This window comes from Tamandua tetradactyla, chromosome 2 (genome assembly GCF_023851605.1).
Source record: "Tamandua tetradactyla isolate mTamTet1 chromosome 2, mTamTet1.pri, whole genome shotgun sequence".
Lineage (NCBI taxonomy): Eukaryota > Metazoa > Chordata > Mammalia > Pilosa > Myrmecophagidae > Tamandua > Tamandua tetradactyla.
In genome coordinates this window covers 176790636-176807672 of record NC_135328.1, presented here as the reverse complement: position 1 = coordinate 176807672, position 17037 = coordinate 176790636, and the positions used below count along the sequence as shown (strand labels likewise).

At 39.0% G+C, this 17037-nt stretch overlaps 1 protein-coding gene across 4 annotated transcripts in view; it reads right to left on the bottom strand.

The window, feature by feature from the left end:
- The window catches only part of PIK3R3 (phosphoinositide-3-kinase regulatory subunit 3), a 193166-nt gene that overhangs the window by 62665 nt on the left and 113464 nt on the right, over positions 1 to 17037 (bottom strand). For all 4 annotated transcript variants that reach the window (XM_077149807.1, XM_077149808.1, XM_077149805.1 and 1 more), the window contains exons 2-3: positions 5630 to 5741; positions 3719 to 3817 (exon numbers count right to left, since the gene is read on the bottom strand). In XM_077149807.1, the coding sequence (XP_077005922.1) occupies positions 3719 to 3817; positions 5630 to 5691 (161 nt within the window). In that variant the 5' untranslated portion in view covers positions 5692 to 5741. The remainder of the gene's footprint in view (positions 1 to 3718; positions 3818 to 5629; positions 5742 to 17037) is intronic.

The window sequence follows — 17037 nt, the reverse complement described above, 5'->3', positions numbered from 1 at the left end:
TTTAATAGTAGTCATTCTACTGGGTGTGAAATGATATTTCATTGTGGTTCTGATTTGCATGTCTGAGTGGCTAATGATGTTAAGCATTTCTTCATGTACTTTTGGCCATTTGTATATCTTCTCTGAAGAAACACCTATTCAAGTTTTAGCTCATATTTTAAATTAGATTGTTGGTCTTTCTGTTGATGGGTTGTAGGATTTCTTTATATATTCTAGTTATTAAACTCTTACCAGATAAATGGTTTCCCAATATTTTCTCCCATTCTGTACACTGTCTTTTTACAGTCACAATGAAGTCCTTTGATGCACAAACATTTTTTATTTTAATGAAATTCCATTTATCTATTTTTTCTTTTGTTGCTCATGTTTTTCATATAAAGCCTAAGAAACTATTGCCTAAAACAAGGTCTTGGACATGCTTCCCTATGTATGCTTAAAAGAGTTTTCCTAATTTTGGTTCTTACATTTAGGTCTTTGATCCATTCTGAGTTGAGATAATTTTTGTATAGGGTGTGAGGTAATGGTCCACCTGCATTTTTTTGCACATGGATACCCAGTTTTCCCAGCACCATTTGTTAAAGAGATTGTTCTTTCCCCACTGAGTGGACTTGGCATCACTTTCAAAGATCAGCTGGACGTAGATATGAGGGTTTATTTCTGAATTCTCAATTTGAGTCCATTAGTCTATATATCTATCCTTATATCAGCACCATGCTATTTTGATTATGTAGCTTTGTAATAAGATTTAACATTAGGAAGTTTGAGTCTTCTAACTTTGTTCTTCTTGTTCAAGATGGTTTAGGCTATCTGAAGCACCTTACCCTTGAATATAAATTTGATGACTGGCTTTTCCATTTCTGCAAAGAATGCTGTTGGAAGTTTGAATGGAAATTATGTCGAATCTGAAAATCGCTTTGGGTAAAAATGACATCTTAATATTTAGTCTTCTAATTCATGAACATAGACTATCCTTCCATTTATTTAGGTCTTCTTTGATTTCTTTTAGCAGTTTTTTGTAGTTTTGTTAGAAATTTATTCTTAGATACTTGATCCTTTTTTGATACTATAAATGGAATTTTTTCTTGATTTCCTCTTCAGATTGTTCATTACTAGCGTATTAGAAACAGTACTGATTTTGCGTATTGATCTTGTAGCCCACTATTTTGCTGAATTCTTTTATTAGCTCTAGGAGCTCTGTTGTGAGTTTTTCAGGATTTTCTGTACATACAATATCATCTGAAAATAGGGAAAGTTTTACTTCTTTTCCAATTTAGATGCTTTTTATTTCTTTTTCTTACCTAATATAAGCCTTTTATCACATTGAGGACATTTCCTTCTAGCCCTTACTTAGAAAGCATTTAGTTAGAAAACTGAGAAAACACTTAAGTTTTCTAAGTTGTTTTATCAAGAAGAGGTACTAGATTGTGCCAAAAGACATTTCTGGACAATTGAAATGATCATTTGTTTTTTTCCTTTACTCTATTAATGTGGTACATTACATTAATTGGTTTTCTTATGTTAAATACCCTTGCATACCTGGAATAAATCCTACTTGATCATGGTGCATAGTTCTTTCAATGAGCTATGGGATTTGGTTTACTAGTGTTTTATTGAGGATTTTTGCATCTGCATTCATGAGGAATTTGGGCCTGCAATTTTCTTTTCTTGTGATATATTTATTTGGGTGTAGTATTACAGTGATGCTGGCCTCAGAGAATGAGAATGGAAGTGTTCCCTCTTCTTCAATTTTTTGGAAAAGTTTGAGCAGCACTGGTATTAATTCTTGGAATATTGGTAAAATTCACCAGTGAAGCCATCTGGTCCTGAACTTTTCTTTGTTAGGAGGTTTATTTTGTTTTGTTTTGTTATGCAATTTTATTGAGATATATTCACATACTATATAATCATCCAAAGTATACAATCAATGGCTCATAGTATCAACATATAGCTGTACATTCATCCCCACAATCAACTTAGAATATTTTCACTACTCCAAAAAAATTAAAATTAAAAAGAGCATCCCAAACATCCCATATCCCTTATCCCCCCCCAACTATTTATTTATTTTTGTCTTTATTTATTTGCCTATACATGGGATAAAGGGAGTGCCAGTCACAAAGTTTTCACAATCACATGGTTACAGCATAAAAACTATACAGCTATACAATCATCATCAAGAATCAAGGCTACTGGATTACAGCTCAACAGTTTCAGGTATTTCTTTCTAGCTATTCTAATACACTAGAAACTAAAAAGAAATATCTATATAACACATAAGTATAACCTCCAGAATGACCTCTCGATTCCTGAAATCTCTTAGCCATTGAAAACTTTATTTTGTTTCATTTCTTTTCCCCCTTTTGGTCATGAAGACTTTTTCAATCCCACAATGCCAGAACCAAGTTCATCCCTGGGAGTCATGTCCCACATTGCCAGGGAGCTTTACACTCCTGGCAGTCTTGTCTGTTGGGAGGTTTTGGATTACTGACTCAATCTCTTTATTTGTTATTGGTCTTGCTTATGTTTTTGGGTTAATGTAGGCAGTTTGTGTGTTTTTAGGAATTTGGCCATTTCATTAATATTATCTAATTTGCTGATACACAGCTGTTCAGAATGTCCTCTTATAATCCTTTTGATTTCTGTCGGGTCAGTAGTACCGTCCCTCATTTCATTTTTGATTGTAGTTATTTGCTTCTTCTCTCTCTTTTTGTCAATTTAGCTAAAGTTTGTCAATTTTATTGATCTTTTCAAAGAACAAATTTAGATTTGTCAATTCTTTTTTTTGAAATTCTGTATTTATTTGTCTCTGATCTTTGTTATTTTCTTCTGTCTGCTTACTTTGAGTTTAGTTTGTTCTTCCTTCTCCAAATCCTCAAGTTGTAAGGTTAAATCTCTTACCAATATCTTTCTTTTCTTTTCTTAATGGAAGCATTTAGAGCCATAAATTTCCCTCTGAGCACTTGCCTCTATTGCATTCCGTAAGTATGGTATGTTGTATTTTTATTTTCCACTCCTTTCAAGATATTTCTCTTGTGATTTCTTCTTTGACCCACTGGTAATTTAACAGCATGTTGTTTAATTTCTACATATTTGTGAATCTTCCCGTTCTCCCTCTGATATTTATCTCTACATTCATTTCACTGTGACTGGAAATGATATATCAATATTTTTTTAACAAGTTTCATCTTTGTAAACATAAAAATTCATACATCCATCACTTATGAGACTCTAACAGGCTCACCCAGGAGGCAGGTCACAAGCTGAGAATTGCTCCATCTTCTACATATCCTCACCAGTCAAAATTATGTTAAGTTTATTTCTAGATTCTCTTTAATAATGTGGTTATTGGCTGAGGGTGGGGGTGCCGATGGAGGGTTGGGAGGGATTCTCAAGAAATCATTAATAACTTTAGTCTATGCCCAAGACATCTACTTCACCAGTAAGGTTAATAGTACACTTTCTATTCCCTTACATTTAGGGATCTTAGCCTTTTCGTTTTACTGCTACATAAAAATTTAAAAAGCTGCCATCTGTATAAAAGATGCTTAAATATCTAATATATAAAAAATGGAAAATTAGCCAAACTACTTAAAATATGCATAAAAATTAAAATACGAAAATGGCATATATAAAGATTTAAATAAAACAGAAATCTCTGTATATGAAGAATTTTTAAAATGTTACCAGAGCACTAGCTAACAGGCTTAAAAATACTCACCGCAACGTCAAAGTATAATCTCCCTGCATTTTTGTTGAGGCATCTCGGACCAAGAAAGTGCCATCTGGCATGTCCCGTAATTTGTCATTTACCTCCTCCCTGAAGAACAGAATTATAGGGAAAATGAAACAACATAAGAATAAGGTTCAGTTCTCGTCATCTGTTATTAATAAGGCTAGTTGGGAAGAGGATGTGGTATGTATACGGTTATAGAATCATGGGGCTGTGCTGGTTTGAAAAGATTTATGTACCCTAGAAAAGCCGTATTTTAATCCTAATCAGCCTTGTGGGAGAAACGGTTTCTTCTCATCCCTATTCAGTACTATATGTTTGAAACTTTAATTAGCTTATCTCCCTGGAGATGTAACTCAATCAAGAGTGGTTGTCAAGCTCCACCCATTCCAGGTGATTCTTGATTTAGTTTACTGGAATCCTATAAAAGAGTAAACATTCTGAAGAAAGGGGGAGATACGGAGACAGTAGAGAACAGGGCCTCAGGAAAGCCACAACAGAGAACGCTACAGAACCATGAAGCAGAGACTCTACCAGTAAGCAACATTTAGAGATAAAGAAGTAAAGCGCCTCCAGGGTAGCTGGAGGGGAAGCTAGCAAGTGATGCCATGTTCGCCATGTGCCCTTCCAGCCAAGAGAGAAACCTTGAGCATGTTTGCCATGTGCCTTTCCAGATGAAAGAAACCCTGAACATCAACGGCCTTCTCGAATCAAGGTATCTTTACCTGGATGCCTTAGATTGGACATTACTATACACTTGCTTTAATTGGAATATTTTCTCAGCCTCAGAATTGTAAACTTGTAACTTATTAAATTCCCCTTTTTAAAAGCTGTTCGTTTCTGGTATATTGCATTCCAGCAGCTAGCAGACTAGAACAGGGGCCTTTTCAGAGGTCATTTAGTTGCTCCTCCTAGATACACCCTCTCTGTTCTGATTTTAGGTGTTATGCAATCTAAGGAAGGGCTATTTGTTTTTTAAACTCTTTCAGATTTGAACTGTCTATAGAGAATACTGTTTCTATTAAACCTTTAGAAGTTCCTTAGGCAGATCAGAACTTGTACAGTTTCAAGAAAAACCAACAGCTATTTAGAAAGAAGACTGTATAGTTAAGCAACAGTGGCAGCTGTGTCTGATAGAGGGGGAAATAATCACTAAGTTTACAATCTTTCAACATGAAATTCTCCTATTTGAATTTATACTGATAACAGACTCTTTCTGAACAGTTGGCTTAGGACTTTAAGAAACAACTACAACACTCAAAGTAACTAGCAAGGCATAAAAGATCCTGGAGAATTACTGTAGAACCATATGATCTTAAAAGAAAAACTTAAATGGTATTTAAATGAAATAAACCCATTCATAGTATAATATACTAAGATAAACATTTTTGGATCAACTTTAATATAAAAATTTCATATCCCTCATAAGGGTCAAAATCTTGCACAGTTTGCACAAAAAGCAAATTTGCCCTAGGGTCCTATTTCTCAAAGTCTGAGGTCGGTGAAGTCTGCATCAAATTCACCTGGGGAGGTTATGAAAATGCAAATTCCTGTGCACCACCCTAGTTGATTCTTGTGCATACAAAGATTCAGGAAGCATTTTCTCAGAAAAAGAAAGATAAAGAAAAAATAAGTACCTATAAGTATCTTCTTCTAAAATACTGTAGCTGTCCTAAATGTATAAATTTCATTTATTCAGAAATCTATCCTCCAACACATTAAAGGTAATAATCATAACCATAATTCAGTGATTTTCTTGTCACATTTTTTTGGGAGGAAAAGCATTAAGATGCTTTTGAGATGTTCCCACACACAAATTTTAAGAGGTTAACTTTTAAATGATAAGGGGAAATAAAATTTTTAACTAGTAATTCTCAAATATAGTATCCATCTAATTACCTTGAAATATCGCCCCAGTACCATTCTGCATCTTGTAGAGAAGAGGAAGAACTTTCCTTCATTCCATTTGTAACCGCTGAAGTCACTGGCTTAGGTGGCTTTGGTGGCAGAGCTAAAAGAGAAAATATTATTTTGTAAATGTAAACTATTATTCGTTTACGGACTTCCTTATTCAGCAGCAGCTCATTAATCAATGTGCATTAAGATTCAAATAATCATCAATCAAATTAAGCATTACTCTGTTGAATGTTAAAACATTAACCAAAGGAGGAATCCTTTTAAAATTCTATCAGTAGACTTCCAGGTCAAGATGGCGGCTTAACAATGTGCGCGTCTTAGTTCGTCCTCCAGAACAACTACTAAATAACCAGAAACAGCACAGAAAAGCTCCTGGGGCCACATCAGTGACCAGAAACACAGCATACCCCACTCTGGACCAGCTGGACCGGCTGCAAGTACCCCCCAAACTGTGAGTTCCCAAAGCTGTGGCGGCCAGTGCCCCTCCCCCACAGGCCACTTCCCAGAGGGGAAAGGAAAGGACTGTACCAGCAGCAGGGACTGGGCACAATCAAACACCAATTGTGGAACTAATTAACAAATTCTGACTACTAAAAATAGGCCCCCAGCTTAGGTGAACCTGATCAAAGCGGAGGTTGCTCATTTTTGCCCCGGCACCAAGGGGACAGGACTGACAGAAAAAGGGGGAAAAAAAGAGAAGGAAACAGAGGTTTTTGTGGCTGTGCTTCTATAAAGGCTTGACTGCCTCTGGATACAGCAGCAGGCCTTTTCAGGCTGCAACTGCCCCAGGCATAGGCAGAAGTGAGCTCTTTTGGGGGCTTGTCTGGAGCCTGTGCCTTCCCCAGGGGAGGGGTGAAGCTCAACTCAAGTGGAATCCCTCCATGAAGGAATTCAGACACCAGGCCTTGGTAATTTGAAGCCATTAAAACCAGCCTACACAATGTGTAAACATTTGGATCTCAAATAACTCACCCAAACTTTGCACTACCTCCCACAAAGGAGACTGGGCTAGAGGCTTCCGGAACCACCCGTCAAGATCAGAGGCGCCCCCCGCCCAGAGCCCTCACACAGGCACTCTTACTCCTGCCTTATTTCCAAGGAGACACAAGCTCTTCTCCTGGGGCTGGGGGCCTCATCTACAGGGCCAGAGAGGCTCGGGAGGGGCAGGGGGGCGGTGGACCCCCAGGGACAGGCAAAGTCCAAGCACAAGCTTGCTCTCACAGGCAGTCCTTCCAAGAATAACCAAGCCCTAGAGATGCCGAGTCTGGTGTGAATAAAGAAAAAATGCAGAAACCCAAACAGCAAGATCCAAAGCCCATTTCTGGCACCAAGTGTGCCGTGAAGGGGGACACGGAGGCAGGAGGGAGGCCCCCAGGCCCCAAGGCCATGGTGGGGTCACCTCTCCAGCCACGCCAAGAGGTGCCCCATTACTTTAAAACTGCTAAATCCTAGAAGAGAGAAGAGCTCATTTCTGAGATGGTCCCTCGTGCGTAAAATGGGAATACCCATCCCAGCTGCCAGCCCCCAGGGGAAGCAGGATTGAGAGACCATGACTGTGAAAGCACTTTGCCCCTACGAGACACGAATCCCCTTAGCCATGGTGGCATGGGTCACCATTGGTGGCCTTTTAGGATATCTGTATTTTGTAAACAGCAGGAGCCTGGTTTGAATTCTAGCTTCAACACAAATTCATAGCTACCTTAGGTTTACAGTAAAGATTAGGAAAATGCAAAAAAAAAAAAACCAGCCTACAACCTCTCCTCTGTCTTCACCACGCCCCCAGCAGGGAGAGTCTGCCAAAGTTAAAGGTGCTGCAACATCTTATGCTGGTGAGACCTGCAGTCAGACAAGCGCCACACACAGGGCAGGATAAGAAGAACAGAGTCCAGAGACTTCACAGGAAAGTCTTTCCACCTGCTGGGTCTCACCCTCAGGGAAAACCGACGCAGGTGACTCCTCCTGATAGGAGGCCGGTTTGGTCTGGGAAAATCTGGCTGGGGTCTATAACATCTAAGTAGACCCTCCTAAGTGTGTGGGGGGGAAAGGCACCACACAAGCAGGGCAAGAAACAAGAAAACAAGAACTGAAAAATTCTCCTTTGTTAAACAAAACTTAAGCTAAAGGTCCAGATAAAGCTGAACGGAATGTCAAAGACAGATAGACAACAAATTCATCCAGCAAGAAAACCCTAGATAAAAGAAGTGAAAGCAATCTCCAGAATAAACTAATTAAGGTAATTAAATGCCTAGACGCCAGCAAAAAATAACAAATCACACTAGGAAACCTGAAGATATGGCCCAGTCAAAGGAACAAACCAACAATTCAAATGACATACAGGAGCTGAAACAATTAATTCAGAATGTACGAACAGACATGGAAAACCTCATCAAAAACCAAATCAATGAATTGAGGGAGGATATAAAGAAGGCACGGAAAGAACAAAAAGAAGAAACTGAAAGTCTGAAAAAACAAATCACAGAACTTATGGGAATGAAAGACACAGTAGAAGAGATGAAAAAAAACAATAGATACCTACAATGGGAGATTTCGAGAGACAGAACATAGGATTTCTGAACTGGAGGACGGAACATCTGAAATCCGACAAGAAACAGAAACTATAGGGAAAAAAAATGGAAAAATATGAGCAGGGACTCAGGGAATTGAAAGACAATATGAAGCACATGAATATACCTGTTGTGGGTGTCCCAGAAGGAGAAGAGAAGGGAAAAGGAGCAGAAAAACTAATGGAGGAAATTATCACTGAAATTTTCCCAACTCTTATGAAAGACTTAAAATTACAGATCCAAGAAGTGCAGTGCACCTCAAAGAGAATAGATCCAAATAGACATACTCCAAGACATTTAATAATCAGAATGTCAGAGGTCAAAGAGAAAGAGAGGATCTTGAAAGCAGCAAGAGAAAAGCAATCCATCACATACAAGGGAAGCCCAATAAGACTATGCGCAGATCTCTCAGCAGAAACCATGGAGGCGAGAAGACAGTGGGATAATCTATTTAAATTATTAAAAGAGAAAAACTGCCAACCAAGAATTCTATATCCAGCAAAACTGTCCTTCAAAAATGAGGGAGAAATTAAAACATTTTCAGACAAAAATCACTGAGAGAATTTGTGACCAAGAGACCAGCTCTGCAAGAAATACTAAAGGGAACACTAGAGACAGATACGAAGACAGAAGAGAGGGGTGTGGAGAAGAGTGTAGAAAGGAAGACTATGATAAAGGTAAAAAGAAGGAAAATTAGATATGACATATAAAATCCAGAAGGCAAAATAGTAGAAGAAAGTACTATCCATGCAGTAATAACACTGAATGTTAATGGATTAAACTCTCCAATCAAAAGACATAGTCTGGCAGAATGGATTAAAAAACAGGACCCATCTATATGCTGTCTCTACTCAAAGGACACGAGGCCAAGGACACAAATGGACATTTACGCACCAATGTTTATAGCAGCATTATTAACAATCACCAAGAGATGGAAACAGTCAAAATGTCCATCAACAGACAGTTGACTAAACAAACTGTGACATTTACATAAGATGGAATATTATGCAGTTGTAAGACAGAATAAAGTTATGAAGTGTGTAACAACATGAATGGACCTTAAGGACATTATGCTGAGTGTGATTAGCCAGAAACAAAAGGACAAATACTGTATGGTCTCACTGATATGAACTGACATTAGTGAATAAACTTGGAATATTTCCTTGGTAACAGAGACCATCAGGAGATAGAAATAGGGTGAGATATTGGGTAAATGGAGCTGAAGGGATACAGATTGTGCAACAGGGCTGAATATAAAAACTCAGAAATGGACAGCACGATACTACCTAACTGTAATGTAATTATGTTAAAACACTGAATGAACCTGCATGTGAGAATGATAGAGGGAGGAGGGCTGGGGATATAAATGAAATTAGAAAGAAAGATAGATGGTAAAGATCGAGATGGTATAATCTAGGAATGCCTAGAGTGTATAATAATAGTGAAATGTACAATGTACAGATTTTAAAAATGTTTTGGCATGAGGAAGAACAAAGGAATGTCATTACTGCAGGGTGCTGAAAATAGATGATAATTAATACTTCAAAATGTCACCTTATGTGTGAGACTAAAGCAAAAAATGTTTGTTACAAAATTTAGATTTTGACTAGAGCATTTCCTAATATAACTCAAGTAGACAGTTTGATTGAATGTCATAAGTACTTGGAATCTCAGGTAGCACTTGAGATTTTGTTGGTTTGTCCAGAGTGATGCACCGATGAATCCCAGAGTGATTTGATCAGTGACTGGAAATGTATTTGCAAGCCCCCGGAGAAATTCAACTTCCCCAAGTTGAATTCTTGACATTCTCACAAGCAGTGTGGACAACCAAAGCTATAGGCTGAGCCCCCAGTCTTAGGGTTTGTTCATATGAAACTTAACCCCACAAAGGATAGGTCAAATCTACTTAAAATTTAGGCCTAAGAGTCACCCCCAAGAGAGCCTCTTTTGTTGCTCAGATGTGGCCTCTCTCTCCAGCCAATATGATGAGCAGTCTCACCACCCTCCCCCTCTCTGCGTGGGACATGACTCCCAGGGATGTGGACCTTCCTGGCAACGTGGGACAGAGATCCTGGAATGAGCTGAGACTCAGCATCAAGGGACTGAGAAAAACCCTAGAATGAGCTGAGAATTAACATCAAGGGATTGAAAGAACCTTCTCGACCAAAGGGGGAAGAATGAAATGAGACCATGTGTCAATGGCTGAGAGATTCCAAACAGAGTTGAGAGGTTATTCTTACGCATTAAGTAGATATCACCTTGTTGTTCAAGATGTAGCGGAGAGGCTGGAGGGAACTGCCTGAAAATGTAGAGCTGTGTTCCAGTAGCCATGTTTCTTGATGATGATTGAACAATGATATAGCTTTCACAATGAGACTCTGTGAATTGAAAACCTTGTGTCTGATGCTCCTTTTAACTACTACATCAACAGAAGAGTAGAACATATGGAATAAAAATAAATAATAGGGGGAACAAATGTTAAAATAAATTTAGTTTGAAATGCTAGTGGTAAATGAAAGCGAAGGGTAAGGGGTATGATATGTATCATCTTTTTTTTTCTCTGTTATCGTTTTATTTCTTTTTCTGTTGTCTTTTTATTTCTTATTCTAAATCGATGCAAATGTACTAAGAAATGATGAATATGCAACTATGTGATGATATTAAGAATTACTGATTGTATATGTAGAATGGAATGATATCTAAATGTTTTGTTTGTTAATTTTTTTAATTAATAAAAAAAGTTTGGGCGGGCCGCGGTGGCTCAGCGGGCAAAGTGCTTGCCTGCCATGCCGGAGGACCTCGGTTCGATTCCCGGCCCCAGCCCATGTAAAAAAACAAACAAACAAACAAAATACAATAAAACAAGAAAATGTTTAAAGATGTTTCCCTTTCTTCCTCCCTTCCTTCCTTCCATCCTTCCTTCCTTCTCTCTGTCTTTCCTTCCCTTCCTCCCTCTCTAAAAAAAAAAAAGTTTAAAAAAATTCTATCAGTAACTGCCTGAAAAGTGAAAATTTCATGCTATTTTTCCCTTCTTATAAAGTATTGAATTTTAATTCTGAACAGATGTGGGGAAAAAAAGCCTCCATTGTCTCTCAAAATTTTGACAATGTGGAAATGGTGCAGTGATAGCAGGATATTCACATGGAAAAGAATGGAATGTGATCCCCACCCCACAGCATATACAAAAAAAAAAAAACAATGTAAAGCCCCTTCCAAAACAATTAGGTCAAAAAGTCATTTAGTAGGGGTGAAAAGGGTTTCTGATTCGGCAGAGAAAGGGCACAGTAACAGCTATAAGAAACCTGATTACATTACAGCAGGTTGGATTAAATAAATTAACCTATGAAAGATAAGGGGAGCCAGGTTTCTCACAAAGAAGGAAGATACAATATGGAAAGGAAAAAAATAGAATAAACTTTCTGGCATTGGATTGGAATTGAAAATACTGATGTGAAGTCATGGATACACACACACACACAGAAATTAATATGGATGTAAATGTCTGTACATATAGGGAATACATATAATATTCCATAGCTGTGTTCCCTGAGAGATCCTGGAAACAGAAACATAGTATTACACACATCTAACCATTTGCAGTAGTAGCACCCAGATCTCAGTTTCTAGTGCCATTCTTCATTAAAAAGAACCAGCGCTCTTTAGAGAAGCGGCTGATTCTAGACCAAATGAGCCTTCTTGGCCAAAAAGTAAGGAAGTGCTCAAAGAATGTGAGGCCATGTCAGAAGAACAAAGGAGCCAGCTTGAAAGAGATCCCACTGACAAATCTGGGACAATTTGAACACTGAAACAATGAAAGCAAGGAAATAAAACCCATTAAACAAGTTAGAAATTTGTGAGTCCATGAAGATAAAAGGAAACCCCAAAAAAATTGCAAGATTGATGATGAAGCAAATATTTGCAAAATTTTCAAAGTGCCTTCCCACAAAATGCTTATTAATTACAAAATGACAAATAATTTAACAATGTTAGAAGCCTGGCAAACACTACCATCTTACTCAAGCAATCGACATTAATATCACCAGTAATGATCAAGTGTTGGGCTCCCAATAGGACGCACTGAGAAAAACATGTATTTCTACTGGTAAACTGCCAAATATGCATAAACTTAATCTCAGCATGAGGAAACATTAGACAAATCTGATTGAAAGACATACTTTAAAACACGTGGCCTGTATGCTTCAAAAACATCAAATTCATAAAAGTCAAAGATGAGGAACTGTTCAATTGAAGGGGACTAAATAATTGACAATTAAATGCAATGTGTGATTCTGGCTAGGTTCTTTTGTGATAAAGGACATTATAAGGACAATGGGGAAAACTTAAATGAAATCTGGGTATGAGATGGCAGTAATGCATCAGTGTTAATTTTCTGATTTTGATGGTTGCATTGTGGTTATGTAGGAGAATATTGTTGTGGGGGGGAAATGCACTCAAACAAGGTCAATGTGGGGTATCATGTTGGCAACTTACTCTCAAATGGCCCAAGGAAATCTAGTTCTTTGTTCTATACTGGCAACTTTAATCCAAGTTTGTGACTGTTTAAAAAAAAAAATTGGAAGCAATCTTAGAGGAAAATCTGTTCTTCAAAATAGAAACCCCTACAGAACTCCTGGGATTTGCCAGGACCTGGCATCATGGGATTGAGAAAGCCTTTGTGACCAAAAGGGGGAAGAGGAAAATGGTACAAAATAAAAGTATCAGTGGTTGAGAGATTTCAAACAGAGTTGAGAGGTTATCCCGGAGGTTATTCTTTTGCATTATATAGATATCACTTTATAGTTTATGGTATATTAGAGCAGCTGGAGGGAAGTACCAGAAACTGTTGAGCTGTGTTCCAGTAGCCTTGATTCCTGAAGATGATAATATAAAGATGTAACTTTTACAATGTGACTGTGTAATTGTGAAAACCTTGTGTCTGATGCTCCTATTATCCAGGATATGGACAGATGAGTAAAAAAATATGGATAAAAAAATAAATAATGGGGGGATAAGGGGTAAAATAATTTGGGTAGACTGAAATAATAGTGGTCCCTGAGAGGGAAGGGTAAGGGATATGGGATGGATACTTTTTTCTTTTTATTTCTTTTTCTGGAGTGATGGAAATATTCTAAAATTAATCATGGTGATGAATACACAACTATGTGATGATATAGGAGCCACTCATGGTACAGTGTATGCATGTGAAGAATCATCAATAAAAATATTTTAAATATTTATATATATATATACACAGAGAGAAACCCCTTACAGTCAACTGATTTTTTCTTTTTTATAACCTGGGCAGGCACCAGGAATCAAACCTGAGTCTCCAGCATGGCAGGTGAGAACTCTGCCTGCTGAGACACCGTGGCCCACCCCAGCCAACTGATTTTTGACAAGGGTCCCAAGACTATTTAATAGAGGAAAGAGTAGTCTTTTTAACAAACACTACTGGAACAACTGCATATCCACATGCAAAAGAATTAATTTGGACACATACCTCACACCATACACAAAAATTAACTCAAAATTGCTCAAACATCAAAATGTAACAGCTAAAACCATAAAACACATAGGAGAAAAACAAACACCTAAATCATTGTGCTGGTCTGAATCTGTGGTGAACCCCAGAAAAGCCATGCCCTTTGATCCTCACTCAGTATTGCTGGGTAGGAGCATTTTGATTGTTTCCATGAAGATGTGACCCACTCAATTGTGGGTGGTAACTTTTGATTAGAAGATTTCCATGGAGGTGTGTCTCCACCCACTGAAGGTGGAGTTGCTTACTGGAATCCTTTAAAAGAAGAAACATTTTGGAGAGAGCCCCTTTTGGTAGAGCCACATGAAAGCCAGCGGACACCACAATGTTCACCATGTGCCCTTCCAGCTGAGAGAGAAACGTTGAACGTCGTCAGCCTTCTTGAACCAAGGTATCTTTCCCTGGATGCCTTAAAGTGGACACTTCTATAGACTTGTTTTAATTGGGGCATTTTCTCAGCCTTAGAACTGTTAACTAGCAATTTATTAAATTCCCCTTTTTAAAAGTCATTCCATTTCTGGTATATTGCATTCCAGCAGCTAGCAAACTAGAATAATCACCAAGACTTGAAAAAGCACAAGCAAAAAAAGAAAATAATTATAAAATAGACTTCATCAACATTAAAAAATTTTAATCAAGAAAGTGGAAAAACAACCTACAAAATGGAAGTAAGTATCTGGAAATGAGGTATCTGATAAGGGACTAGGAAACAGCGTACATAAATAATTCCTACAACTCAAAAATAAAAGGACAAATGACTGAATTAAAAATAGGTAAAGCATCTGAAGAACTATTTCTCAGAGAAGATACACAAATGGCCAAAAACCACAGGAGAGGAAGCTCAACATCATTAGTAATCAGGAAAATGCAAACCAAACCACAATGATAAACTACCTCACACATACCAGGATGGCAATTATCAAAAACATAGAGGTTCTTCCCCCACCCCTGCCCCCTTGCCACAAGAGGGCAGGATAAAGAACTCTAGGATTTAGTTTGTCCTGCAGGGCAGCTAGTTAACAGCCAGAAAATGTGTGAAACAACTCTTTGGGGTTCCAAAGACCAGAAAAATACTGTACACATTCCAGGGAAAGGACAAGGAAGAGACTGATAAACTGAGGTAAAGGTCTATGAGTAGATCTCAAGGCTGAGGCTCATACCCCACTGGTGCAGCAGGCTGTCTCAGGAGCCACTCCCTGGTTGGAAATAGAAGCCCTCTCTTCCTGGAACTGGGGGTGGGGGGTGGGGGTGGGGGTGGGGTGGGAGGAGTGGGGTAAATGATGTGGCCACGCACCAATTGTGGCTTCTGATTAGCGAATTCAGATACTGAGTGCCACCTCCAGGCACAGCTAAATTTACAACCTGCCCTGGACAGAAAGCACCCAGGAGACTGTTTCAACCCTGCTCCCAGTAGGAGAGGAAGCAGGGCAGATGGAGAAAGACAGTAATAACCACTCAGGACTGTGGGAATCAGTTTGGTGAGGGACAGCTCTTCCCAAGAAGGAGGGGGACAAGTCCAGGCACAGCCTGCAGCTTATGTTTAGTGAATCCAGAGCAGCTATAGATTCAAACTACCCAGGACATGGAGCAGCTGGCAGCCTCCTTTTCAACCCCACCTGTGGCAGGGGCAGGAGTATGCTGATTGAGAGACACTGTAACTTCTTGGGGTGGCAGGAAAGAGGGTACTGAATGGTGACTCTTCCCCAGAAGCTCAAAAGAAAGATGGGGGGATGACTCTGCCAGTGCAGTTTGAAGATGTTGTTTGGAGAATTCAGATCTGGGATTCGACCAAGAGTTCCACCCCGCCCCTGCTAAAAGCACCCTGTCTCAACCACAGCCCTGGAAGGGGCAGTGTCACTGAGACTTAAGGCACAGCACCACTTGAGGACTGTGGAGAATAGGTGGCAGAAGAGCACCATCTGCTGGGACGCCAGTAAAGCACCAAACTGGGGAGACATTACAGAGAAGACTGGCGTCCTTCCAGATAGGAGAACCCAGGATACTTGGGAACTGTCTACACCCTTTGGGGGCCTCTACCCCTGCTTTGACTGGAAAAATCTGACTTGGGAAGATCCTCTCCAGGGGGGGAACATCCTCCCATAAATTAGCCCTCCAGGTAAAAGTGGCTAGAGATAATGAAAGGAATGTTAAAAACATATTGAGTCTAATACAAAATAAACAGAATAGATCAACATTTCTGGAGAAGGAACAGAGGAAAGGAAGCGTTCTACTGAGAATGAAATAACTGCACAAATAAATAGTATAATCTCAAAAACCTTACCATATATCCAGGCCAAGCATCAGATGAATAAAGAGCTGAAAAAAAGATTCTGGTCATCAGTTAAACATAACCTATTCTAAAGGTCTAAAAACTGTTGAGCCAAGTGTCAAAGAAGAGCTCTAGCACGAGGCCAGACAACAAGAAAGCCATAGGCAAGTGAGAGAAACTAACCCCCAGAGTAAACTCACAAAGAAAATCAGATGCCTAGACACCAGCAAAAATTACAAGGAAGATATGGCCTAGTAAAAGCGACAAACTCAAACTTTAAATAGGATTGAAACAATTTATCAATGAAGTTCAAACAAATCTCCTAATCAATTCAAGGAGATGAAGGAAAATGTGGCAACAGAGATAAAGGCTATTAAGAAGACTTTGGGTAAGTATAAAGAAGAATTTGAAAGCATGCAAAACAAACAAACAAACAACTTATGGGAATGAAAGGCACAATAGAAGAGATAAAGAATACATTAGATTTCTGCCCCCTTGGTGAAGGAGTAGGGTGTTCACTCCTTCGTCCAGGGCAGCTAGTAAGTAGCCAAAACTATCTGAAACAACTGTTTGGGGGTCTCCGGACACCAGCAGAACAACAAACACCACTCAGGAATGAGCGGAAGGAACAGAATGATAAATTGTGGTGAAGAACTGTGAGTAGATCTCTCCATGCTACAAAGGCTGGTGCCCATCCCCCAGTGGCAATGCAGGCAGCCTGAGAAACCATTCCTTGGCTGGAAAGAGAAGCCCTCTCTACTAGGAACAGATAGAGGGACTCAGCAGGGCACTGATAGCACCTTCTGATTAGCAACTCTGGTCTGCTGTGTACCAGCTCCAAGCTTAGCTACACTTAGAAATAACCCAGGACAAAAATAACCCAATAAGTTCTGTTTCAACCATGCTTCCAGCAGGTGAGGAAGCAGAGCAGATAGAAAAACAAAGTGGCTTCTTGGGTTGATAGAGATCAGTTTGCTGAAGGATGGCTCTTCACCAAGAAAAGGGGGAGACAGGACCA